General features: G+C 45.1%; 1 protein-coding gene across 1 annotated transcript in view; it reads left to right on the forward strand.

Moving 5' to 3' along the window:
• erfl3 (Ets2 repressor factor like 3) overlaps positions 1–23,535 on the forward strand; it is a 45,686-nt gene extending 22,151 nt beyond the window's left edge. The window contains exons 2-5 of the mRNA XM_075465898.1: positions 10,738–10,972; positions 18,193–18,308; positions 18,462–19,603; positions 19,723–23,535. Coding sequence (XP_075322013.1) covers positions 10,738–10,972; positions 18,193–18,308; positions 18,462–19,603; positions 19,723–20,406 — 2,177 coding nt within the window. The 3' untranslated portion in view covers positions 20,407–23,535. The remainder of the gene's footprint in view (positions 1–10,737; positions 10,973–18,192; positions 18,309–18,461; positions 19,604–19,722) is intronic.
• Positions 23,536–26,572: the final 3,037 nt, after the last annotated feature.

Genomic DNA, 26,572 nt, shown 5'->3' on the forward strand with positions numbered 1-26,572 from the left:
AAATCCATTTCTAACACTGCTGAGGAACGGATGTGGGCTCAGGTTTCCTGTTGTCCCCCACATCTCTGACTAAATTAAACTTCTTCTCCAGTAGAATCCATCACATGATCATTACGTCATTTCCACTGGTCAGAATCTCCCTGTTGAAATGTCACACACACCTTAGTGTTTAAATTAAGCCAACTTGAGCCAAAATTAAGCTAAACAAGTCAACTCATAGCTCCTGAATCAGACCTTTCATTTTACAGAGCAAAAAGCTATTGGAAAGAAAGTTATAAGAGGGCTGGTGTCACCGTATTTCCATATTTCACCCACATTTGACTCTAAATACTTTTTTTTTTTTCTGTCTGTTGAGCATATTTGACATCAAAACACCTTCCCAAGCACAACTGGAGCGTTGTGATTCGAAGAGTCGATATTACAAGGTTTTTAAAAGATTCTCGTTAATTTAAGCAAAAATTCGAAGCTGCTATCGCATGTTATAACATATTCTGCTTGGAAAGGGATGGCAACTTAAAAAAAAGAAAAGACACAACTGTCATCACACCTGAAACGTGCAAAAAAACTGATATCTTGGAGCTTGGCGAGATGGACTCCCTCATGACTGTGGTCGCGCTAGAATCCGTTCGCTTGAAAACCTCCCCCTAAAAAGAAAGGGACTGAGTCACTGAAGTGTGCTTGAAATATTCTATTTGAGATTTTACCACCTCAGAATTAGGATATAGGTGTAAGTTTTGTTCAAGGTCTTCTGCACCTTTGGCTCTTGCAGCTCATAGTGGCAAAGTGTGTGTGTGTGTGTGTGTGTGTGTGTGTGTGTGTTTTGATGTCCAAGGAGAGAGGTTAATGTCCTGGGAGCAGGGTGTCACTTTGGAGAGTAAATATACCAAACGTCGCCCTGAGAGCAACAAGACTCTTCTCCTGCTGACACAATATTATTCTGCTGTTCTTAACACTCTGGGGATGCAAACACACACACACTCTCCCACCATGCTTATTTATGAGCGTGATTACACAGAGAAAAGTCCGGTTGTGCGGCCCACCTGAGAGGGCGTGAGGAGTAGTTTCTTGGGGACAGAGCTCTATATTTTTTGCTCACAGGGTGATCGTTTTACATTCTTCTGTGTAATTCCCGAGTGAGGAATCCAGACAGGCGTGCGCGTGTCCCCATGTAACTGGAAAAGCTGCCTGTTGTGTGTATGTGTTGCTAGTTATGTGCTCTCTGTAGTGTGTAAGTTTGTCCCATGTGGTTACTTGCTGCACCACTTGGACAGTCTAAATTCAGGCGCTTAACAGAAGACCACTCTTAGGTGATGAAATATTTACGGCATTAGTTTTACTGGCTGTTAATCTGTTTAGGGGCAGTTCATGTTGCTCAGAAAACTTTTGTCCCTTATCTGTAAATCATCTATATTACACGTTAGTCTTGTAATGATTTTCGTTGATTTTCCACTTTTAAGGCTGCCAGATGTTGACATTTGTTTTATGTGAGATTGTTTATCATTTTCCTCTTGGAGCCACATTAGCACACTTATTAACGATAGGATAAACTAATGGGTTTGGGGTTGGGCTCATGTTGGGACACAACAAACCCTTTTACAGTCCAGCATGTAAACTGGACGTGGAGCACTGCAGGAGAGGATCTTGTTCTGGGTCCCTATGGATGCTTCTGCCTTTTCTCTGTCTTGCTCCTCCCCTCGATTTCCTGGAAAAGACATCGGTCTGTTCGCTGTAAGACAGCACTGAGCCGAGAGAAGCTGAGAGACCAAACTGTTCATCTTACATCATGTCCTTCTCATTCTCTATCCCACTTGTGCCTCCGTCCTCCTCTTCCTCCTTCAGCACTTCTGTAATTTCCCTCTTCGGCTCGTCCCTGTTGTGTGTGTGTGTGTGTGTGTGTGTGTTCTCTCTCTGTTGAACAATAACCCCAGTGTGTGTGTGTAACTGTGCGTTTGTGTCGCGCTATTTTTGGCCCATCCAAGGCCACAAAGCACTCTCCTCTCTTTTGCTCTGTTTCTCCCCTCTGCAGCTTCATGGCTGTTAGTGAGAACGTATAGAAAACATAGACCGCCGTGACCTCGAGGAATAGTTTAGCGGCCTCCGAGGCTTACATGTTTTTGTTTGCGATGCGTGTTTAACCCTTTGCGGCACTCAGGTGAAGCTCAGGGCATGGATGTTGTTGGCTCAGCGAGGACCTCCAGCAAGAACAAGGGAAATTAGTCTCCATCTGGTTTATTCACAGCAAGCTGCCTTTCACTGGGAGACATGTTCCTGCCAACATGTTGGGCTGAAATGACTTTATCATAAACAAAAATGCAACTCGAGGGCTGCTGAATTTGAAATAAACCTAAAAATAGTCTGATGGACGGTCATTCATTGCACACCGTTGTTGTTCTTGTCTTCATCTCTTGGCATTGCTACACCTGAAGACAAGACTATCGGTTTTAAACAAATAAATTGAGGCTTGATGGGTAACGATGGTTAGCTGTAGTCCTGTTCGTGTTAAACACGCATGCTTTCCAGCAGTCATGCACTTTTTCTGGTGTCGCCAACGTTTTTTCTGTGACTTTGCTGTGTGTCTCATTCTCCAGCCAGTCGTCCTCCAGTATTGGCCTAATGAATTTTTAATGGTCTTGGTGGGAAGAGTTCAGACACTTTGGGATTTAGGCATATGGGCTCTGGTTACCCTCTCTTTCTCTCTCTCTCTCTCTCTCTCTCTCTCTCTCTCTCTCTCTCTCTCTCTTTCCTTTTACTCTCACTTTCTGTCTCAAACTTCTAGTCTTTTATTGTCCCTTCATCCCTCCCGTACAGCTCCTCGTCTTGTATTTCTAACTTCTCCGTTCGCCCCACTCAACGCTTCAGGCTGTTTCACTCATCAAAGGAGCTGTGACAAAGACGAGGCTGTGTATACTTGTGTATGAATGCGCTTTAGGCAAACGCCGACTTATCTCTTAACTTTTAGTGCTTTTACTGACTCTCGTAGCAGACAGTGACCTCACCTCCCTCTTCCATCCACGCACGCACGCACGCACGCACACACACACACTGTTCGTTTCCCACATCCATGCTAAAGCTGAGTGGGGTTAAACTAGTACAGTACCAGCCAACTGCCACTAATAGTTGTTCAGAGGCCCCCGGCCCTGTGTAAAAACCCTGACTCTGCAACTCTGCTGTTAGTTTGGCACAGGTCTGTTAGTTGAATTGCTGCTGAGTAGGACTCGCAGCTCTGGGAATCTCTCCTCCTCACTTCTCTTCTCACTTTAATACGCTGCCCGGCTGTCTCTGCCTCCTTCCCATCAGCTCTCGCCCCCCGTGGCACTTCAGTGCCAGGTCCGCGGTCCATTCAGTCTGAGGCAGCTGCACATATCAAATGTTCTATGTTTACTGTTAAATATTCCCTGCGGGAGATTTCTTGTAAACAAACAAAATCAGCTAATGGTATTTTGTGGTGTTGACAAAGTTTAGGAAAAAGCCTGAAACTGACATCAGGATGTGCACATGGTCTCAAAGCAGGAAATTGTATCATTTTAGCACCTGGAACTTTGACAGTTTTAGGTTATAAAGCCAGTCGACCCTTTGAGGTGAGTCGCGTTCATTGATGAATTCACTTATGGTGTTGTCACAAGGACTTTTGAAGTGACACCGGAAGGATGAGACACAAATCAAGGATGAAATAAACTGCAGTGACACATTGAACTGATTATGAGCTCCAGTAAATTGCCCACATGTGAAACCTCAATGCAGCAGACATCCATACGCACATTAGAAGAAGTTGCCTTAGTTATAAATGCTTTAAGCCTGCGCAGCAGACACTTGTTTGGCACATTTATGATGTGTGTCATCAGAAATTAATGCAAGCATGAGCAGATATCCAACGTGCTTTATTTAAGGCCAAGAAATTCCTCTCAAATGGCTGAGTGTTTTACTTTCTATTCTGCAAATCCAGAAGTTTTGCACAGTCTGAATTGGCTGGTGGGCTCTCTACTGAAATCTTCTGGTAAAAGGTTTAATACACTGTGATTAACTGCGCCAACAGTGGAGCAGGCTGAGCTCAAGGTTCAGAAGCAGGTATGTTCTCCATGTGCTATCTCTGCTAAATACTATTGCCAGAGTATCTGGGTAGCTAAAAACTGCTTGGACAAGGTTGTATCTAACTGGAGCATAAAAATGTGAAAATCACAAGCTTTATTTTGTTTATTTTGGTATGAGTTGCTAAGTGTTATAATTGATATTGTGTAGAATGTGTCAAACAAACTGTTTTTTAATGACGGTGCAGCGTCGTCGTAAACGTAGAACTTGCTAGCTTTACCTGGACGACTTTGCACTGGACTTGGTCTCGTTTGACTTTGTACTCCGCACGGCTGTTGGTTGCTTCTCATGTCGGAGCATCATCAGCATCTTAGCTCGCAGTTCAGTTACTATTTGAAAAGTCAAAAATCAGTGCTGCAGTGGAGGAAATTTTTTATTTTATTTATTTTTTTGCGTCATGAGCAAGTCAGAAATAAAGTGAAATGTTTTAGAAGAAATATTTAGAGGCAAATTAAAATATTTGACATTTGTTTCCCCAAAAGCATGAAACAATATGTGGTGGAAGAATGGCATACAACATGGTTTTAACAAGTTTATTCATTCACAGTGCAGCATGTCTTCTTTCTTTATTTCTTTCTCCTCCTTCCTTCCTTCCTTCCTTCCTTCCTTCCTTCCTTCCTTCCTTCCTTCCTTCCTTCCTTCCTTCCTTCATCTCCTCTCTCCTGTTGCACTGATGAGCAGCACATAACTGGTTTCGAGGTTGCCTCCGTGATCACACAGAGGAAAAGAGTCATCCGCACTCCGAGAGCGGAAGAAGAAGAAGTAGTTGGGGAGAGGGAATGAAGGAAGCATGGAGGAGTTAAGGATGGGGGGGGGGGGGGCAATCTGACCTGGATGACAACAGACTACCAGATGAGCTATGATCTCATCGCTCCCTTAATCCCCCTCCACCTCCCTCTTCCTTCCTTCCCTCCATCCACCCCCTTTCTGCTCTCCCACTCTAGCCATTGTCTCTCTTTCTCTCTCCTCTTTCTCTTTCCCGCTCTGGTTTCCCAGATCTCCCTCCCCCATCTCTTACTCTCCCCACTTTCTTTTTTCTTGTTCTTTACTCATCCCAGAGCTCACCCCATCTCATCTTGCCTTCTTCTCTTTCACTTCAACCCCCCCTCCGTCCCTGCATCCTCCTCCTCTTTGCTTTCTTTGCAGCACTTTCTACCACCTGCCCCTCGCTTGTCCCAACTCACAATACGCACACACCAACTCACAGACTTGCACTCTCTCTGGTGTCCCAGGGCAGAGATTAGGCGCACCCCTATCGTCAGGCCTCCACACCATTTTCTACATTATTGATGCAGTGTGTGTGTGTGTGTGTGTGTGTGTGTGTGTGTGTGTGTGTGAGGCTTGTGCATTCATGCTGTAATGGCTATCTGGTGTCTCCCCTGAGAGGGAGGGAGGTGAGGGAGGGGAAGAGCAGAACAGAGGGAGAGTGGAGGTCAGAGAGGTTAAGTGTGGTGGTGGGGGTTATGTCATGCTCTGCAGGCTCTTCCCCACTGCTGCTCCTCTCCTCTCCGGCTTCACACACATTGAATGCTTAACACACACAGATTCCAAAAATTCTCCACTGAAATTCTCCTATCGGGTGTACAAAGCTGATGAAACGGATCAGAGAGTGTGTGTGTCGTTTGTGATAGCTGATCCAGTGTGAGTGAGGACAGCTCGGGCTGGGTTGGACTCCGGGTGGAACGAAGGACAAAGACACCTGTTCTTTCTCTCAGCATTCCTCTAAACATAACCCTTTAACATCTCCGCCGCACGCTGTGGGCTGTTTAAATAAATCCACGGTTCATTTAAAAAACTTGCTGGATTCTTGCAGCAGTCTTTAAGGAACTCGAACGCTTCGTGTCATCAATTAGAAGTTCATCTCTTAAATAATTTAGATTAAAATGTCCATTAAGACAAAAGCATCATATTTATAATTCAAGTTTTAAGTGTCAGCCAGCAGTGCAGTTTCAGCTTTAAAGTAATGTTACCTTTCTGTCTTTTATTCAGCACTGAGGACACAGCCAATCGTGCTTAAGAATAAATCTTAGCTGTAATTGTCTAACAATGTTATACACACTGGATATATACACACGCTGGCCATTTGATTGACCTGTAAAGTTGTCCTGCAGTGTGTTTAAAACAGTTTTAGGCTTTGTGTTTGGGATTTTTTTTTGGTTGTTTCCATTGTTGTGTCTCGAAAACCAGACGTCACCAACGAGGGGAGAGAGCGTGCACGTCCGTAAGGTGGAAAGCTGTCCTCACAGAGGAAGCATTCCAAGCTTTACTGTCTTTACTAATCTAAATGGGATCATAATTTACAAAAGAAACATCATGCAGGACACAAGAAGACTTTAAGCCGGAGACTGGTGTCATAAACTCATAAAAAAGGAGAAATGTTTACTGAGGTAATAAATCAAATGAGAATAGGGTCATTTTCTGATAGACTTCTGCTCATTCTGAGTTTGTTTGGCAGCAACAGGAGTCGCTCCACTTCAGATCATATGAAAGAATGCACGTTTATGTGAAGCACACCCATCTTTTATACACAGCCAATGGTTCACTCTTATCTCACAAACCAAACACACAGACATAAAAGGTTACTGAAGGAAGTTGCTCATGCTTTTCCTTTAAACAGCACAGAGCACTTATCATGTGAACTCTTTGACTTAATGATGCGTTACACAAAGGACACAGCATGCTTGCATATGTTTGTACACTTGGCACGCACGCCTTTGCATCTGTTTGTGATATACACTGTTGCTATTAGCACAGTAATCAGGGCTCCAGTTGATTTTTAGGAACACATCGTGACTGAATTAGATAAATTATCATACATCCCTTTTAGAACAGCATAGTTTAAGCACTTTGTGTCCAGGATTTAATTTATTTACTTAATCCGAATGGCCTCAAAGCTCTTAATAAACCTATTTAAATTCATGCTGTGAGGTTTGAAAGTTATTAAGATGTAGAAAATAAATCAAAATATCTACTTAAAATCTTTAGATTGAGAAGAGTGCCAGCTTAGATGAACTTAAAATGAGTTCAGACAGAACTTTTAAAAATGCAGCTAAAGATCCTTGACACATATGTTTGAGATATGTCTAAGCTAAGTGGCAAAAGATATCAAATGTGTGCTTTATTTGGATTTACTACGCTGAAGTGACGGTAGTCCACCAAAATGCCAAAGCTCCTGATCAGCTGATTGGTCTGAGTGATCAACACTCAGCAAACTGCTCAAGTTACAGGTCAGAGGTGAACCTCCAGATTTTCACTGCAGCAGGTGCTGAAGTTCAGTCCGAGCAGCAGGTAGCTCTTGATGTTTGACGACGTTTACTCGGAAGCCGCTCCCTAAATGTTGCGTAGTCTGGGCTTTGCTCACCAGGGACGAGTCTGTTGTCACTTTCATGCGAGTAGTAATTCTGGAGCCCCGATCGGGTGTCATTTCAGGCAGAAAATGTCCTCCTGCCACACAGTGAAGCTACTGGTCCTCCAGGTATTTCTAAGGCATCGGTTTCACTCAGTGATCTGAAATGTCATGTGTGCACAAAAGACCATCTGATTGTGTCTGACACAGCAGCTTCAAAACTATCAGGTGTATCAGCTCCTTTTCATTCATTCTACTTTACATGCAGACATTCACACATCTGATACAAAGAGTCATTAGATGTGATAGCCACAGGTGAGGGTTGGTGGTTAAGATGTGGCCAGAACTATTCATTCGTACCTTTTTACATTTTGTCATCTCGGCTCGACGTGCTCTGACACGGCCGATCACTTTTACTTTGTTCGTTTTCGGCAGGGCTGCGTGTTTACGACTCCGGCCCGCCGACTGCAGTTCACTCGCCGTTTGATCGTACCACAAGAATTTATCTGACTGACTGTTTGCAAGAGAGGGAAGTGGAGGAGGGTGAGATGAGAAAGAGGAAACAAAAATTACATCGCCATTGATATGTTAGGAGCCGCCTACATGGACCAGTCTGGAAAGTCTGAAAAATCCCAGGCGCAGTTAGCCGTCGCTCGCTGTTTTTTTGCACCCGTGGTCATTTCAGGTGTGGTGACGTTTGTTAGAGTGAAGCAGCTGCCTGCGCGGCTGCTGTAGGCCTCCTTAAATGCCTGATTAAAAATATAGATCTGAAATCATTCTAATTCTAATCATTTTGGAGTTGGAAAATGTGTGGGTATCTCCTACATGGGTTGAGTGATATTCAGATATCTTTATTTTCAATAGCAAAATGACTCCTGAGTAGGTTGGAGTGATTCATTGACCATGCCTCAGAAATACATCACTGTGGAGGAAAACCACCAAGAAACGGTGGTGAGAAATAGCTGGTAACCTGCATGCATTTGATGAGTAGGAAGACACAACGGATTACAACTTTCCTCTCGGCCTATTTTCACCAGAAACTGGAAACTTAAATGAACTCATCGAGTTCTTTACTCAACCTGACGAAAAGTCTTCAGTGGCAACACTTTTATGCTACTTATAGATGTGTGACCTGTGGGCTTTCAACATTATTCAGTGTTATGCAACACTGACTAAATGGTGAGGTCATTACAGAAGAGATTATCAGGGCTATCCATCTCTGCTTCAGGCTGTCATCCATTCACATGCCTGGACATATATAATCTGATGATTGTCCACCAGTCTCGAACTCAGCCGCACTTTTTCTGCGTCCGTTTGCTAAGATGCGCAGTCGAGCGTGGCGAAAATGGACTTTATTACAGCTTTGTATCTGTTTTTTTTATATCTCTGCAAAGTAAATAGACGTTCTAAGACAATATCCTGGCAATAGATGCTACCAATGTGTTTGGTTTAGTGTAGATTGATCTGCAGGATGGTATTTCAAACATTCCTCCTTTAAATATGTGCATGAGATGAACTACCAGAAACTGATCTTTATTTAATTCCAGTTAAACATGCACAACAAAAGAATATTCAGAAGCATTTACGTTGTATTGCAATTTATTACAAACATACGGTGACATTTTTCTGCCGCTCATTCCTTGTTTTGTGATACTTTTGGTATTATTTGCATTAATAGGTATATAAACAGTATTATGGGGGCCGATGGTCTTTAAATGCCCCGCACGGTGACACATAAGCACGCTGAATGCTATTTATTTAGCCTTTCATTTACAGTTCTGTCACTGTTTTCTGGGCAAATGTTGATAAAATAAAATCCAGTCCAGGCAAAATTTGGCAAAACGCTGCACTCAACTGTGCTGTTTTTCTCAGTTGTGTCGAATTTATTGACCACCCAGGCAACAGAATGTTAGTGGGAGACTTGCATAAACATTTCCAAACTCACACACACACTGGCACATAGACTCTTTCAAACTCATACATTTGGGCTCACACGTGAAAACAGTCATATATCCACGCCCACGGTCTCATTCTGCATCTCTAACTTTGCATTTCCTTCGATCAGAGGGTGGAGAGAGACGGAGGGATAGGCAGGAGAGATGATTGGCCATGTTGTTTCCCTCTGGTCAGAGGAAAGAGTGACTGCATGAGAGAGGAAAGAGGTGGAGGAGAGGTGGAAAGGTTTTTCATGTACCCAACTGTTCCACGAAGCCCACTTGCACTACAACTTTCAGTTCTAGTTTCAGCGTGCGTGTGTGTTTCCTGTGAAGAGCTGCAGAGGTGAGGTGGTGACCTAATGCCAGCAGAGCAGAGTTTAAACAAAAGTCTTCGGCGGTGCTTTCAATGACACTTTTTGTTTGTTCTTTATTGCTTTTGTTGAACTGTCCACTGCTGGAGAATGAAAGAGAGATGCTGGAGAAACTTGGGGAATGATTAAGAGAGCTGTTTTCAATGTGAAGTGTAAATAACACAGTCCACTCCGTTCGGTACTGGTGTATGTGATCTATACTTGGCCACACATCTATAGGCAAGGCAAGGCAAGTTTATTTGTATAGCACAATTCAACTACAAGGCGATTCAAAGTGCTTTACAGATACATTAAAACAGTAGAAATAAAAAGCATGATTTAAGTTTTAAACAAAAAAGAAAGAAATAAGAACAATAGATGGAATCAGATAAAATCAGGAGTTAAAATGTGATTAAGTTTTGAAACTCAAGCTTCAGATTTGGAGCTTTATTCAAACGCAGCTGAAAATAGGTGTGTCTTCAACCTGGACTTAAATACACTGAGTGTTTCAGCTGATCTCTGGCTTTCTCGGAGTTTGTTCCAGACATGTGGAGCATAGAAGCTGAATGTAGCTTCTCCATGTCTGGTTCTGACTCTGGGAACTGATAAAAGACCGGATCCAGATCCAGACCTGAGGGGTCTGGAAGGTTCATACTGGGTCAGGAGGTCACTGATATATTTTGGTCCTAGACCATTCAGAGCTTTATAGACCAGCATCCGAACTTTAAAGTCTATCCTCTGATGGACCTTGTCTCTCCTTTAGAGCAGTCACCTGAAGTGGCTACAACTGCAGGTCCCTCATTATATTTTCTTTTTCCTTCCTTTAAAGTTTTCTACATTTCCTTACAGAGGCAGAAGGGGCTCGTCTGGGTGCACTTGTGTTGCATGCTCCCCATAAAGATGTCCTATAATTGAATTTATCAATGTAACTTGTGCTCTCTGCACCACCTTTCGCTGTTCTTGGCAATGTTCGAATGACTCCTACTAATCCTCTCCTCTCTTTATCTTTCAATTACAGGCTATGCCTTTCCAGAATGGGCTTACAAGCCCGAGTCGAGCCCCGGGTCCCGGCAGATCCAGCTGTGGCACTTCATCTTGGAGCTGCTCAGGAAAGAGGAGTACCATGATGTCATCGCATGGCAGGGGGACTATGGCGAGTTTGTCATCAAGGATCCAGATGAAGTGGCCCGGCTCTGGGGGGCCAGGAAGTGTAAACCCCAGATGAACTATGATAAGCTTAGCAGGGCGCTGAGGTAAGCTGACGGTGAAACTCATTGAGTAAGCTTGTTTCAGTGTTAATCTGCTGAGACCAAGTATTCATTCATAGTTATTTCCTCCCGTTCTTGGCATTTAAATCCTCTTTTTTTGTGACCTTAAAGGCCGGTCTAGTCACATAAACATTTCCCATATCACCACGATGCTGATACTGACTCAAATAGAGTCAAATAAGTGGAGCGCTGATCACTGGATTCCACTGAATTAGCCAAAAAAGTATGTTAATTTTCTGTGGGACTGTGATGGACATGCACCTCAGTCGGTTGGTAAAGCTCTAAATTGAGAAGTGTACAATCCAGACGGCACTTATAATCTTTTTGTGCCCTCTTTTAACACTAATACTTAACAGCAGACACACTAAAATCCCTGTCCATGTGCCGAAAGGTTTGTGTGCGCAGGAGGTTACCTCATTGGTATGACCTGGGTCATACGTTTAGCTGCTATAATGCTCCAAATAGAGTTACAGCACTAACCCTTTTGGCCAGTCACTCCAGTTTACACCTTTTGGTTCAAGTTTTTATCCGTGGACACCCTTCTCAGCCAAGCCCATTACTGCATTAGCTGTTCGGTCGGTTTGGTGAAGCCCTTTGCATTGAGTTCAAGAAAATACTCGTATAATATCATGGTAAAACGTTGCAAAGGTAAATCAAATTAAGGCATATCAGCCAAGAATATAGAGAAAATAGAAAGTTCTGAGCCTCAGCAGCTGCTTTTCATTCTCTGTGTGCTTCCAGCTTTTATGGACATTATTTCACAGTATCTTTGTTACTATAAAAAGAGCTCGCAGAAGTTGCTGACTAACTTTTAGTCAGCATATCAGAACCGAATATTACAGTAGTCACATATCCCTGGGGAAGTCTTATCAGCTGATGCTGGTTGTAAGCTCCAAATATCTCATTCACTGTCTTGTGTTCGCCGGCTTGTTGTGTGCGGACAAAGTGAGCCAAGATTAGGCTAAGCACTTTAAAGAAAGCCACAGAGAACAGTAAAAAAGGGAAATGCGTCGGATTGCTTAATTCATGCTTGGCAGAGCTTATGTACGCTCATTTAATTGGTGAGATGAAGATTACTTCTGTTACAGATGAGGACAGCAAGCATTAACATGGACTTCTCATGTTTGGCCACATGTAACAACACAATCATTCAGGCTTGCAATCTGGATTTAGTGTTCCTGAATTAGAAAAAATGATACAGTTGGGGTCAAGGCTGTGTATTTATAGCACGTCCATCCTCAGGAGCTGTGGCAGATTTGGAGCTTAGGCTCCAGTGTGTCCTTATATATGGTGGGTCTTAGTGCCGTCTGATGGACTGGCCTCAGAGACTGATTATCAGCAAGTTTTCTGCTGACCTCTTTCTCACTTGTCCTCTCATCCAGCTTCTTATAGCCATCTTGACTCTCTTTGTGCCTATAAATGAGCCGAGCAGCTCCAGGAACACACACGCACCAACATCTGCGTTGTCACCTGATTTGACACCAGAACTGTCGTCATTCCTTCGCTGCAACAGACACGAGAAATGAATCCTCCTAAGACACACATAAATAGTAATGTGGCAAGGCGATTACTGGCACTAAAGATTGATGAAGTTATAAGAGAGGCACGTGATCACACATGTGCACGGTAACGGTCCCCATATGGAGTAAACTGTTGGAGAGCGGGCCACCTTGTGCCCCTCACATGGAGAAAACCTGGAGTCTGCTAATAATGGAGACCACAGTCAGTATGTGGCAATTAGCCGACTCACACATGCACACAAAGTTGAAAAGGCGTGCTTGTTTTGAAGTGTTCTTTTTATCACTTAGCCTTTGTAATTATTATTTTTACCCCAATGTTCTTATTCTTTCCTGTCTGCCATGCACATGGTGGAAATTCCCTTAATCAGGCCGGCCGTATTGTGTGTGGATGTGTGCGTATGTGCTGGCTTTCCGTAGAGGGGACACAGCCTCGGCCCATGCGTCATCCCGGCCTCCCGCTCCCACGGCTGCTGTGAAATTCCCACTCCTGTTGAGAGGATTACGCTCACACTGTGTCAGTGTGTGTGTTTATGTACAAGAACGTGCACACAACTGTGTGTGTGCGCGGTCGACCTTTAGAAGTTAAGACAGTCTTGTTTTTTTTTGTTTTTTTTTATATATTCGTCCATGAATCAGTTTGATGTCTCGGTGGGGTGAATATGATAATAAAAGCAGCAGGTGATTGATACTTACAGCTGTTGTCCAGGTGTGTCTGATTCTAATTGGATATTCCTGAAGCTTTGCTACCTGACACCAGGTAATAAATGAGAGGATGGACACGATCATCATCAGGAAATAAAGACACGGTCTCTCACCTTGCTCCTGACTCCTTGCAGCACTGCCTCGCTCTCATGATTTCGACTTGCACTGATGAGCAAAGTAGGGCTGGAGGAAATGGAGCCTGTTGCCAATCATGCATTGCAGAGTGCTGGCTTAATGAGTGTAATCATACTAAGAGGTCCCAGCTCCTTTAGACCTCTGGGCCCCCGTGTCGGCCAGTCATCAGCCAGCATCAGGCTCCAACGCAACGGTCAGAGGTCAGGACGACTGCCACGCACAGCTGGCAAAGATTAACAACACAGCACATGCGCTCATTCACATACACAAATGCACCATTGTACGGACTCTTGCCCAAGCAGGCTTGCTTACACACATGTTTGCATTTGCTTCGTTTCCAGCCTTCATTTAATCGTGTTGGGCCTCCGTGGCTGAAAAATGCCAAAGCAGATAAACACATAAAAGGAGCTACAGCTGTTTTATTGCCTGTCAAACCTGCTTGAGAGCATGTATATAATACTCCCTTTCTATGAACTGGTGGTTCCAAAGAAGAGCATGACGGTGCAAGGATTCACTGTTGTCACCACGAAAAAAAAAGAAAAAAAAAGGCTCTGATGTGCATTTAACCGTAGCTCTAGTGAACACATCTACACAACATGTTGCAGGAAATTCTGCTGCATATACACACAGTTACTCACCTAGCTGGCTGTGCCTGCTTATAGGTCAGAGGTCCTGTGTTTAGAGCATTGTGTGGAAACACCGAGGGCCAAATGGAAAGTGCAGAGGGAGCACGCAGGGACAGTACCACTGTATGACTTAGTGTTTACCGTATGTGCATTGTCTTCCCATTGTCTCTATCTGCAGCGTGTACGTGCTCAGTTTACACCAGCGCTGTGTGTACATGTCTTTGTCCCCGAGTGAATGAGACCTTTATTTTCTGTGAGTGTGGAAAAAACACGAGCTACACTACGTTTTCGCACCCACGGAGCATGTGACCGGCCCAATCGGACCCGGACCAGATCGTGATCTTCACACAGAAACTCGAATCCACGCACACACACACACGTACACAGAGCGTGCAACACCTTCACAAATCACACCCCCAACCCAGCCAACCTGCCCAGTTCACATAAACGCATTTAATTTCCACTTTGACTCGGTAAACACTCGTCAAAAGTGGCGTTTTGTGCACAAAGGGATTTTGCCTGTGCAACTTGTACACACGCACCTGAGCGTGAGCACCTGGTGTGTGTGCATGTGTGTGTAGAAGTAGATCTGGCTGGGTTTTGTGTGTAACAGCCACTGCTGACGAAAGAGGCAGAAAATAAACATGGAAGGCATGGGGAGTATTGTAATCCTGACTTCCTGTCACAGTCAGCCCCTATTTACAGCCCAACAATGGGCAAGGCACAGCCTGTGCACGCACACGCGAGCGGACTGGCACAATTCATTTTTACTGCTGACATGTGTGTGTTTGTGTGTTGCGTGTGTGTGTCGAGTGATACTGGAAAAGATTAGACGGCTTATACATATATCATGTTAAAGGGTAACGTAGAATAAGAAAAAGTTGATCATAGTGGATGAATCTTTTGACCTAAAACATCAGGTCTGCTGTCGTGTCCTGATACTTTCTGTTTTAGATCTTTACAGTATTTTTTTGTCATGCCAACCTTTGGTTTTACCAGTCTGGGTAACATTGCACTTCCTAAAGTAGTTCCTGAGGTATGACGATATAAATGATCTGGTGATTGTACGGGATGCAAACAACAGGTTAGACACACTGACTGGAAACTTAAACGATTGTCTGACTGCTTGGTATTGTTGCCTGCTTGGATTTACAGTATTTTTAGTTGCTCACATCTGAGCAATGACACGACAAAACTGATATCATTTCCCGTACGATTGACGGGCAGGGCTGTGAGAGTACCGGTTTTTTTTTTTTTTAAATAAAGCTGTAAAAAGCAGCAGTTTCCCTGTGAGTCATAACCTTTCCAAGTTAACACCCCACCGCCTTTTGTTATTCTTGTAAATTCTCGTATTGGTTGCGAGAGGTAATAGAAAATTAAATATAGATTGCGAATGCTTTGGCACACGAGGTTTAAACCCTCTGTGTTCATCCACTGCAGTTTGGCTGCTTCACGCTGGTGCACATCTCTCTGCTTTGATCATAACATCCTGGACCTCGTCATCTCTGTGTAATTGCAGCTTAATCCCTGGCCTAGAATCACTCACAGTAACATCTGAATAGATAACCTCCCCTTTTGTCTCTCCAAAGGCTTTGCCAAAATCCATACCCGTCCTGATGGTTCACTCCACTTTTGGTTACACAGGAGTGGGATAAAGCCAAACTGGAGCAGTGAGAGGGGGGGTCACACATGCACTCATGTTGCTGAACGCATTAGAAAGAGGTGGCACATGGTATGGTGGAGGTGTGTGTGCGTGCAAGGCGAGTGCGGTGGGCAGCTAAACACAGGCACTCAAAGAATCTCTTTCTTCTCTTTTGAAGTCAGTTCAAATGCTCTTCAAAGACCGTCTGCCCGTATGACGGCACAGGAAAGGGGAGGAGGGTGACCATGTGCTCTAAACACAGCCTCACAAGCTGCAAAACTGTCCTTCTCCAGCTTTTCATAGCAGCATTTTGTGTATTGGGGCTGTGTTTGTCCCCACTGATTTCATTCAGGTTGACGCACACATATAATACTCTTTATCGCTGTATACTTTTTGTAAATGCCTGCTGATATTAAAGTGTTTAATGACAGGGGGCATTTGAAACAGAATAACAACCTCAGTCGCTGTTATTCAGATAAAGGAAATGTGTGACTGGCAGTTTGTTTGAAACGCTGAAAACGAGAAAAAGGTTTCGCCGACACCTAAACCTGCTTTGGATAAATGCCCGTGGATTAGAAGGTAGTTCTTTTAGTGTCTTAAATAACTTATTTGTGCAGCCCTCTTTCCAAAAATCGCAGATTTCTGCTTGGCCCAAAGTAGCATTGATTGGAGGATGCTATAGGTTACAGCTTTTATTGACATCTTGCTCACTAACAGCAGGCAAGATGCTGTGGAAGCTCAGTTTTAGCGTTTGGTTTAGATATGTCTGCTTAATCAAACAGCAGGAAGTTGGTTTGTGTAGTAACTTTGTTTACTTCCCTTTCAATCAGTATTGATAATGGACCCTCACGTGGGCAGTAGCGCAGCTTGTTGACTTTTTCTCTCATCGGCTTATTCGATCGTGCTCGTGTTGTGGTTTTAATTTTGCTCGACTTCCCGCCTGCCTGTCTCTTTCCCTCCCTTCGCTCCCAACTGCCTCCTCTCCCCTCCTTCCCGGCCCTTGTGAGTGTCTCCCCTTGAGCAGAAATTACATGCTGCTTTGTGCCTGGCGTAAACAATGTTTTCAACAGTGCAGGCCTGTCCTGTCTCTCGCTGCCTCTCCCTCGCTCTCCCGTCGCCTCGGGGGACGAGCGCAGGGAGCGAGTTGGGATGAAGAGGGGAGGGGAGGCTGGTGGATGAGAGAAAGTGCGAGACAGGGGGGTATCAGTGTGGCATAAAGAGAGAAGGGGGTAGTGAAGAGAGCAAGTGGAAAGAGAGCAACAGTCTGTTCCCAGGGTAAAAAACGGCCCAACAAGTCTGTGTAATAAGTATAATAAAAGGGCGACACCTCCCCACCAACACACACAGACACTCGTGTGTGCACACACGCCGCCGTCCAGATAACCACCATTCAGTGTAATGATAGTGAATGGGCTCTGATTAACTCAACAAAACATACATACCTTAAAACCCTTATCTCTGCCAGCACTCACCATTTAACTGGAGCCAGCCGATGCATGCTGGAGGAAAGGAAAGCAAGTCTAGAGCTATAAAAGCAGGTAGGCATGCAGACATGATGGGAAAAGTGCAGTCTGGTTGAGTCTTGTGTGTAATAGCCAGGGGTAGTGGTGAATGGATAGGTGGTATTTTTTGGCAAAGCCTGTTCCTGATGGACAGATGCACTGTTTTTGTTCCTCCTTTGCTTTTTATCTTCTCTCTCTGTGTGTGTGTGTGTGTTTGTGAGAGACGGTTGGCAGCCAGGGAGTTAGAGGTTACATAAAGTAGATGTGGATCTGGGTAAGAAAGCAGCGACGTTATATAAAGAGCTATAGCTGGACAAAGGTTAATAAAAATGAAGCCTTGTACTGTAGGCAGGAACCACGGGAGAGGGAAAAAAAAGCCTGAAAAAAGAGAGAATGGCCATTACATAAACAGATAAAGATGGGCTGAATTATTGGTGGCTTTGCTTGGCTGTTACATAAAGAGATGGGTCCATCTCGCAAAATGAAAGGCAGAATGTGTCTGACAACATCTGACCAGTTTTGTGTAATTCCTGACTCTCTTCTACACAGATGCCACACATCCGCACTCCTATTTAGACATGCTTTCAACGACTCGCAGACCCTCGTGTCCTAACAATCCGCGCAGACTCAAAATAGCCTAACCTTTGGCCGCAGCGGTAACACTGCTTACGCTGGCCTCTGATCTCGTTAATTATTTGCTTATCCCGACACACAACATCACTGTGCTGCTCTACAGCTCGGTCCATCCTCCGTTTCTCATCTTGTCTGTTTGCCCTCCTCCTCCTCCTTTCTGGGTCTGCTTTGTGCAAATGTCATACAACACTCTTTAATATCTGTCACGGTTGTGGTGGGAGGGGGGCACATGAAAGACCTGTGGTTATTAAAGTGTGTGCAAGCACATCTGTCACAGTCTCCATGGTTTTGATAAAATTATAGTTTGACACAAAACTGCGTGTTCAGTTAAATATGATGTACAGAGAAAATAAGCTTGTTTTTGTAGTGTATTCCACTTGTGTTAACAACCTTTTTATCAGCCAAATATTTGCGCTTATTGAGTCTATTTTATGCCGTTTCCCAGATACTACTATAACAAGAGGATCCTTCATAAAACCAAAGGCAAGAGGTTCACCTATAAGTTCAACTTCAACAAACTGGTTTTGGTCAACTACCCCTTCATCGACATGGGCTCCACTGGTAAGTCTGGATACACGAGCACAGTGTGTTTGCATGCCTGCGCACGCTTAAATATCTCATAATCCCACCAGAGGATGGCACGATTACACAGGATTATACAAGAGAGCGTTTTCTATCTTTTCTGAGAATTCTTCTTTTCCTTGACGTCTCCAGGAAGCAGCGTTCCTCAGAGCGCACCGCCTGTCCCGACCGGAGCGGGGACCCATTTCCGCTTCCCCCCTTCCACACCCTCTGAGGTCCTGTCCCCCAACGAGGACCTGCGCAGCCCCGGGGGCATGTTCAGCTCTGTGGCCCGACGAATAGGACGCGGCTCCGTCAGCGACTGCAGCGACGGCACCTCCGTCAATTCGGAGATCGAGGAGGGGAACGCGGGAGCGGGAGAGGACCGAGGAGAGAGGGGTGTGAGCGGAGGAGGTGGACCTGGTGGTGGAGGAGGTTACCGAAGTATCATCCACCCCCGTCTGTCTCACGAGACCCTTTTCCGCATGTATGGAGGGCCGGGTAACCCTGCTGGCCACCCTGGATCTCGTGGCCCTACAGGGCACCGTATCCACCAGGACCCCCTGTCCCCTTTCCCTGTGTCCCCTCTGCCAGGGCCCGGAGGGGCCAACCTCTTAGCCCCTCCTCTGTCCCCAGCACTCTCCATGACCCCGACATCTCACCTCCCTTACACTCCCTCACCCACCCTGTCACCCATGCTGGGCTCACACTTCTCCTTCAACCCAGAGGACATGAAGCGCTACCTGCAGGCCCACACCCAGTCGGTGTACAACTACGGCCTGAGTCCCAGAGCTTTCCTCCAGTACCCCAACATCGTCATCCCTCAGCCCCACCGGCCGGCCGCAGACAAAGCCGGTCTGACCGCGGAGAGAGCAGAGAGAGCAGAGAGAGCCGCCGCCGGTGCAGAGAGGGGAGGAGACCGGCACCACCATTCGTCTCTGGCTCACTCCGCCCACCATCACCCGCACCCCCCTCACTCTGCCCACCCTCACCCCCATTCCCACCCCATGCATCACTCACTCCACCTGGGTGAGGAGCCCCCACACATGTCTCCATTCAAGTTCAAGCTGCAGCCGCCTCCACTGGGAAGGAAGCAGCGAGATGGACAAAGCCAAGGTAAACCCAGGCAGAGCTCCCTGTCCTCAGGCTCAGGATCCGGGTCCATGTCCTCCACCTCTGGCCTGGGCTCCTCGCTGTCATTCGGAAGTGACCTGAGCTCAGCCAGCGGCTCAGGAGTCATCTCTGCCTCCTCCTCAACCCAGTCCCTAAACAGCGCAGGACTCCCCAAGATAAAGGTAATGAAGGGAAAATCAGTCACCACAAGACATTTCATTCTTTTAGTATAATATATTTTGGAGTAAAACTAAGTTAACTAGTGGTGTGTTCATTGTTACCTGTTTCTCTAACCTTCCAGGTGGAGCCCATCTCTGATATAGAGTCGGAAGAAGAGGTGGAGGTCACAGACATCAGCGATGAAGACCCAGATGAAAGAGAAGATGAGTTTGAGCTCTTCTCCACTCGCCACTCACGAGCATCTGAGCACCGCCACCCTCACCACCACCACCTTGCTAACGGCACAGCCACCACCCAGCACCAACCCCATCCTGATGAGGACCTGGACGAGGACGTCTTCAAAGCCCCCGCTCCTCCTCCCCCCGGACTGATGCCCTTCTTCACCTCGCAGCATATACATTCAAACATACACCGCGGGCTGTCCACCCTCAAGAGTGAACCCATAGAGCCGGGGGAGAGCAACGCCCCCCCATCTCAGACGGGCTCGGCAGGAGCCACGCAGATCAAGTGCATCCCCCTCAAGCTGCGCTTCAAGAGGCGCTGGAGCGAAGACCAGCGCATGGAAGCCTCACAGGAGGAGTCGGATGACAAAAAGGTGCGACCAGAGGAGGAGAAGGAAAGAGGAAGGCAAAGTAACGGATGCATGGAGATGGAGGAGGACGGGACAGGCAGTGGAGAAGGGGACAGTCCTCCTCCGTTGACGTATGAAGGCTCATTAGCAACGCCGCTGCCTTCACACCGGAGAGTGAGCGCCGAGCTGCACCGTGCCACCGCACAGCTGTCTCTGGAGAATAAAGACTGCTGATGGGAGCCTCGGCCCAACTGCTCCAGCAGTACAGAAGGTGGCACCGGAGTATGTAAATGGTTCCTCTGTATTCCCTCTCCCACACTGACAAACTAGATTCCTGAAGCCTCCAGTGACCTGAGAGCAGAGTCTAACATACACACTCATAAAACTGACACCTGAAAGACTGCCGCTCTTGTTGTGTCAGACCCCACCATCAATCCTGGATCAGGGCTCCTCTGGGACACATTCACAGGAAGAAGGAACCCGCTCAGACGCGGCCACACTGACTGTAAAACCGCCTCCCACCTGGCCAGTGAAGCTCCAGATGCCCTGACCCAGTAGCACAGCTCCCATTCTTCAGCCCCCCCCCACCAATCAGCAGGATCAGCAGCCAGTCTACACTTTCCTCAGGGGACACACTCCCTTACAGCCCAGGACGATCACGTGCAAAACCATGCTACTTTTCCTACAGGACGACGGGACTTTAAGTGCCTGTATCTAACCCCGAGAGCCTTGGAGTGACATGGCAGAGTGCATAGGAAGAAGTGTGAGGGAGGAGGAGGGCTACTCTGGAAAAACAAAAGACTACAAATCATGGGAATAAATTACTGGGACAAAAAGGAAAGTTTCTGAGACTGATGAGTTGGGCTGTTAGGTGTTGTCTGACTGACTCTTAAACCTGGCCCACTCCACTCAGGGAAGCGTATTGCTGTATGTTTATTGGATTCACACACAAGCAAGAAAACCCAGCCAACAGTGAATGGGACTTAGGGGGGGAGACTACGGACACTAACCGGTGTCCACAAGCCCGTACACACTCAGACACCACAAACACACTCTCAGACTGGTATACAGACTTTTATATCCCCCTTCCTCTCTCTTTCTCCTGTCCTGCCCTTCTTTCTCTCGCGGACCACCTGTGGAAATAGCGTGACTCTACTCACAGAAACAGTTTCAACCCTGGGAACAGGTGAGGAGAGGGTAAGAGAAGGATGAAGAAGAGCCGCTGCTGGGAACCTCGAGGTTTCAGCAACTCCTTACCTCACCTCGCATGGCTCGTAGCCTGAAAACATTTTCCAGCACAAAATCCTAGTCCACCAGCTCGAGCTCGTCTAACAATCATAGATAGTGTTAAACTAAACCAGCAGAAGCACACACGAACAGATGCACAGCACTGCCTTCAGCTCTTAAACATGCTCTCTCTCTCTGGCTGGACCTCCAGCTCTCTCCACACACACTGCCGCTGTACGCCTTGTTTTTAAAGCATGTACGGAGCTCTAATTACACATGAAGATGATATCTTTATATATTCTAAAAGAAATTATTAAACAGAGTAAAATTTTAAACAAACCATAGCATTTTAACGATGTGATCGATTCAGGGTTTTTTTTAGTAAGTGGATCATTTCGAGTGGTAAGACTCGTCGTGCCGCTCGCTGTGGTGTTGTGCGGGTGGGCGGTGCAGAACGAGGAGGGGGGGGGGGTTCTCGTGCGTTTGTTTCACAGATAAACAAGCCAGTGAAAAACAGCTCAGATCAGTCCACCAGAGGAAGACCAGCAAGACAAAAATCTCGGACAGACGGGGAGTGATTCACTCTGCTGCTCACTTCATTTGTAGTAGCTCGCCCTTTCGGCGCGCATCACTCCGCTCTTTCCTGTCCGCGAGTGCGTTATTAGTGAAGTAATAATCCTGCGCTGTCTGACAGGACAGTTAGAATAATGCTCCAAAGTTCAGAGCACAGAGGAGGGGTTAATCATTACTGTAAGATACAGCCTGGATGAGTTGGACGTCTCAGACCCTGAACACAGACCCTCTCCTCAGTCTATGCACATTTACACGCATACAGAAACAAGTGAACGTGTTTGTGGCGTGTTCTACCGTCCCGCACTCGCAGCTCATTAACGTCTGGGCCGTGTTGACGGGCGGCCTGTCCCCTCCTGGCCGGCAACAAGACGGATCTATAGCGGCGAGCTGTGAGATGGATGGCCTGCAGGCTGTCTGTGGCTGAGCTGATCAGATTTCCTCATCAGACCCCCCCCCCTCATTTGGACTGGAGCATGTCACAACACGCACCCACCCACCAGGTCCTGTGTCTGTACTGAACTGACAGCTGCCTTACTGCTACTTTCCATATCTCAGCAGCCGATTGGACATCAGTCTTAGCTGCGCTGCGCTCTCTTTCCTCTCACCGCCGAACTTTTCCTCGCTCTGTTTCGAGAGTCGGCCGGCTTCCTGCTAACGTGATCTGACTCGACGTCACGACGTCGATGATGTTGCAAAAAGATGAATTTGAAAGTCAGAGTGAAACACGGGCGCTCTCTCATCCTGTTACAGGCGTCAACAGTAAAAGAACGTAGACAAACAGCACAAAGATACCATTTCTCTCTTAAAACATTAAAAAAAAAAAAAAAAAAAGGTTTATCGGTTTATTTTTATGATGTCGATATTGCTATTGATTATTGTTGTTTATATAGTTCTCATTGGGTCATCGACCTCTCCACCTGACATTTATCATCATTATTCCATGGCCCTGTTAGCTGTTGCTTTTCACGTCGTGTGCATCACTTTGACTGATGTGAAACGCCCCCAAAAACTCCCCCCCCCCCTGTTTTAAACCCTCCAGAACCAGAACCCCCTTTTTCCCGTCTTTAGTTTTTACAAAGTGTTAAATATATGAAATGTGTAACATTAATTCTGATGCTGACAGAGAAATAACACCTGGGACGGAGCGGGAAGGGCAGCGCCAGAGGATTTTACTTTAGGGGGCGACGGGGGGGATGTGATTTTATCTTTTTCGTCTTGTATTGTCATTTTTATTTTATAATTTTTCTCTCTCTCTCACTCTTGTATATTTTTTCCCTTTGTTTTCTTTTTTGAAAGGGTTGGGGGGGTGTATCATTTCAAAAGAAAAAAGATGTTCGTTTTACAGTGTAAAGATCTATCTTCTCCCTCTTTCAGTCTGTTCTTTCCCCCCCCCCCCCCCCCCCCCAGCAGTTACATAACACTCAGATGGAGTGAGGAGAGTTAATACCATGATGTAACATTGAATTTCTCCGATTCTTTTCTGTTTTTGTTTTTGTTTTGTTTTTTTTGGTTTTTTTTTCAAAACTTGTAATTAAGCTGTAATCAGGGTTAATTAAAACCATTTAAAACCCAGTATGAGTATGCTCTTCTTTCACTCATTATGAAACATCAGAGCTTTTGTCAACAAAGAGATTAACTCGTGACTTTTTGTCTCATCGGTAACAAGCTCGCAGTCTCACACTCATCAGGTATTTTTGGTATTTTAATATTTAAATGGGAACAAATTCACAAAACTTAAACATTTTTTAATCTTGTTTATATTCTGTGGAGGAGTTCTGAGAGGAGTAGCGTTAGTGATCTCACAGATATGTGGCGACCGTGATTGTAATTATACGGAGTGAAGCTTCTGTTTCATAGAGTTCTTTTTAAAGGTGTTTTGAGCATCTTGGACGAAACGAGATCGGCGCTTCAGTGGATTTTTCCCGGCCTCTTTTCGTAGCCCCGGGCTGACTTCACGATTGAGTCGCACCATCTGTTGCAGGCTGAGGAAACCTGTGGTTTTTATTGTTAATCATGCTGCAGGGTGACTTTATGATTAATTAGATGGTATCCTGTAATGAGTAGGTTTTATAGGTCTGGTCTAAAGTGTGCCGTGTATCAAGCCCCCCCCCCCCGAGGAGCCAGCTTTGTTTAGTCCCTCTTGGTTTACTGTAGTAACATAGAGGAGAGCGAAATGTTACGTCTTTGCACATAAGTTTCACCCCTTAATGAAAAAGCAACTCTGAAAATAGGCTAAAAAGAGTCGCTGAAGTTGAAAATAAGTGTCGAGCAGGAACCTGTTGAATTGGTTCCCCACATAATCGCATCGTAAGCTGCATGTAAAACATAGATATGGTTACTGATGTTTGCTGATGTTTAGGAGTTTTATGTTGAGACGGACCTGAGCGAGACCTGGGGGCCCTTACGACTCCTACTGAGTAACGGAGCCATCAGTCAAAGGGGCCCCACCCATAAAAATGCCAAACAGATAAGTCATGAACGTGACCCCCACGGTGCAGGTTTCATGAAGGGACAAATTAGCTACAGAGGCATTTTGGTACCAATTTGTAAACGAGTTGGTGTAAAGTTCTCGCTTTGGGAACGATCCATGCAAGAAAGTGAAAGCTTCATCCGTATAGATTTAATAAAAAAAAAAGTATGTTTTGTAATTTCTACAAAATAACAAAAGCTGAATGTAAAAGCCTAAAATAAACTCCTGTTTCATTAAAATGACCTGAATGAGGTTCTCTGGGCGGCAGATTTTCTTTATGACCCCTTAAAAACCTTCCTTGAACGTTCACGAAAAGATTTGTGTAGATTCCTGAAAACATTTCAAGGGAGTGTTACCCAAAGTTCCCACAAGGTTGATCAAAAATAGTCTTTAGGGAACATTGAAGGAAGGTTTTCCTAAAGATTTTACAAAAAAAAAACTATATAGAACATGTGACATTCCCAGAAATTCCTTCCTTCAAGTTTCTTTTTAACCTTTGGGAACATTTCCTGTATGTTCTCTAAAGCTTTCCCAATATAGGCTTCAGGGTTCGTCCCCTGATTGTTCCCTCAAACTATTCTGAACATTTCACACAAATAATAATAATAATTCAGAGAACCTGTAGAGAAACGATAACCCTTTAGGGGCAATTGTTAGAGGGTTCTTTAAAGATGAAGCTCTGATGGTGTCAGGAAACCAAAATTCCCTGAAGATATTACAAAATGCCTCTTTAGGGAACATTCAAGAAACATTCAGTGAATAGACTCTAAAGGGTTTATCAAATAAGCTTCAAAGCATGATCCCTAAAGGTTCCCCCAAAGTTTTTGGTAGAGAACATTTAAAAAAACGTTCCATGAAGGTTCCCTAAAGATTATCTAAAAGAAATCTCGGAAAACCTTCAACGAACGTTCCTTAAAAGTACTCTGAAGATTTTAAAATGTTGCCTTAGAACTTTTTCGAACGGTTCCACAAAAATCCCCCCAAAAAAACATTCGTAGAACGTTCTTTCCGAGTGACAAATCTCTGGAGAAGGTTCCTTTGAGGGTTACTTCTTTATTAAAATATCAAACTGTGTCCTGGAATAAACATTGAACATTAGTTTCCCTCTGTAAAACTCAGAGCTTTTTAAATGAATCATTCATTGTTTTGTAATAGTCACACAGCAGAAGAACACCTTTCCTGGCCCTCACAATCTCTTATGAATAAATGAAAGTGTTATTTTGCTGCTGAGGCCTGCGGAGTGGCATATATCTCAGAAAGCTCACACAAGTTTACCTTTAAACGTGACGTCCGTACCGGCTGTCGTGTCAAAACTTACAGGCGCATGTTGTATGTAGGAGGAGAATCCGCAGAGGAGATGTTGGTTTGTGAAGCTTTAAATGGTTTGGGACCAAAGTAGATTTCAGATGTTGTGTTATGAACCTTCAGGACATCTCAGGTCGTCGAGCTAAACCTACAGAAGCTGCTTACAGTTTTTATGCACCAAACATGTGGGTCAGGCCGCCAGATATCTGCAGCTCTGTGGGAACTTTTGAATTAGGCCTGAAAGCTTAAGGACTGCGGTAACCTTCACCGCACTGTACCTCTCTCTCTGTTTGACTTTGTTTTTTTCATGTGAATGCAATGTTTTTGTGTTCAGTTTAAAGCCCCTTGAACCAGCTTGTTCTTGAATTGTGCCACATGCATAAACTTGCCTCAATTTAAACGGCCCTTAGATTGTTAATGTGATATCTGGGCTTCAAAGTTAAAAAAATGTACGCAACACAAAAGAAAAACAGAAAACGGATTCAGCTGAAGAGCACGGAGACGTCAGTAGAATCGAAACCAAACAGTGTCTGAAATTAAAGGATTAAAACTCCAAAATGGACTTTTTTAGCGCGTCGTTAAGAATTTCAGTCGTATTTTCGGGGTTTTGATCTGCAACGGGATCAAATGTCAGTCTAATATCTTCACAATCAACTGGACATCCAATAGAACAAACAAAAACGAGAGGAAACATAATCAACTGTCTAAGCTTCTAGTTGCACGTTTTTATGAATAAGAATCTCTAAAGCTGATCTCTTTGACAAGGATTTTTTACACTCAACGAGGTGAATTTATTTGCCGGAGGCCCAGTTTTTTGTGTCTACT

The sequence above is a fragment of the Odontesthes bonariensis genome, chromosome 5 (genome assembly GCF_027942865.1).
Source record: "Odontesthes bonariensis isolate fOdoBon6 chromosome 5, fOdoBon6.hap1, whole genome shotgun sequence".
Taxonomy (NCBI): Eukaryota; Metazoa; Chordata; class Actinopteri; order Atheriniformes; family Atherinopsidae; genus Odontesthes; species Odontesthes bonariensis.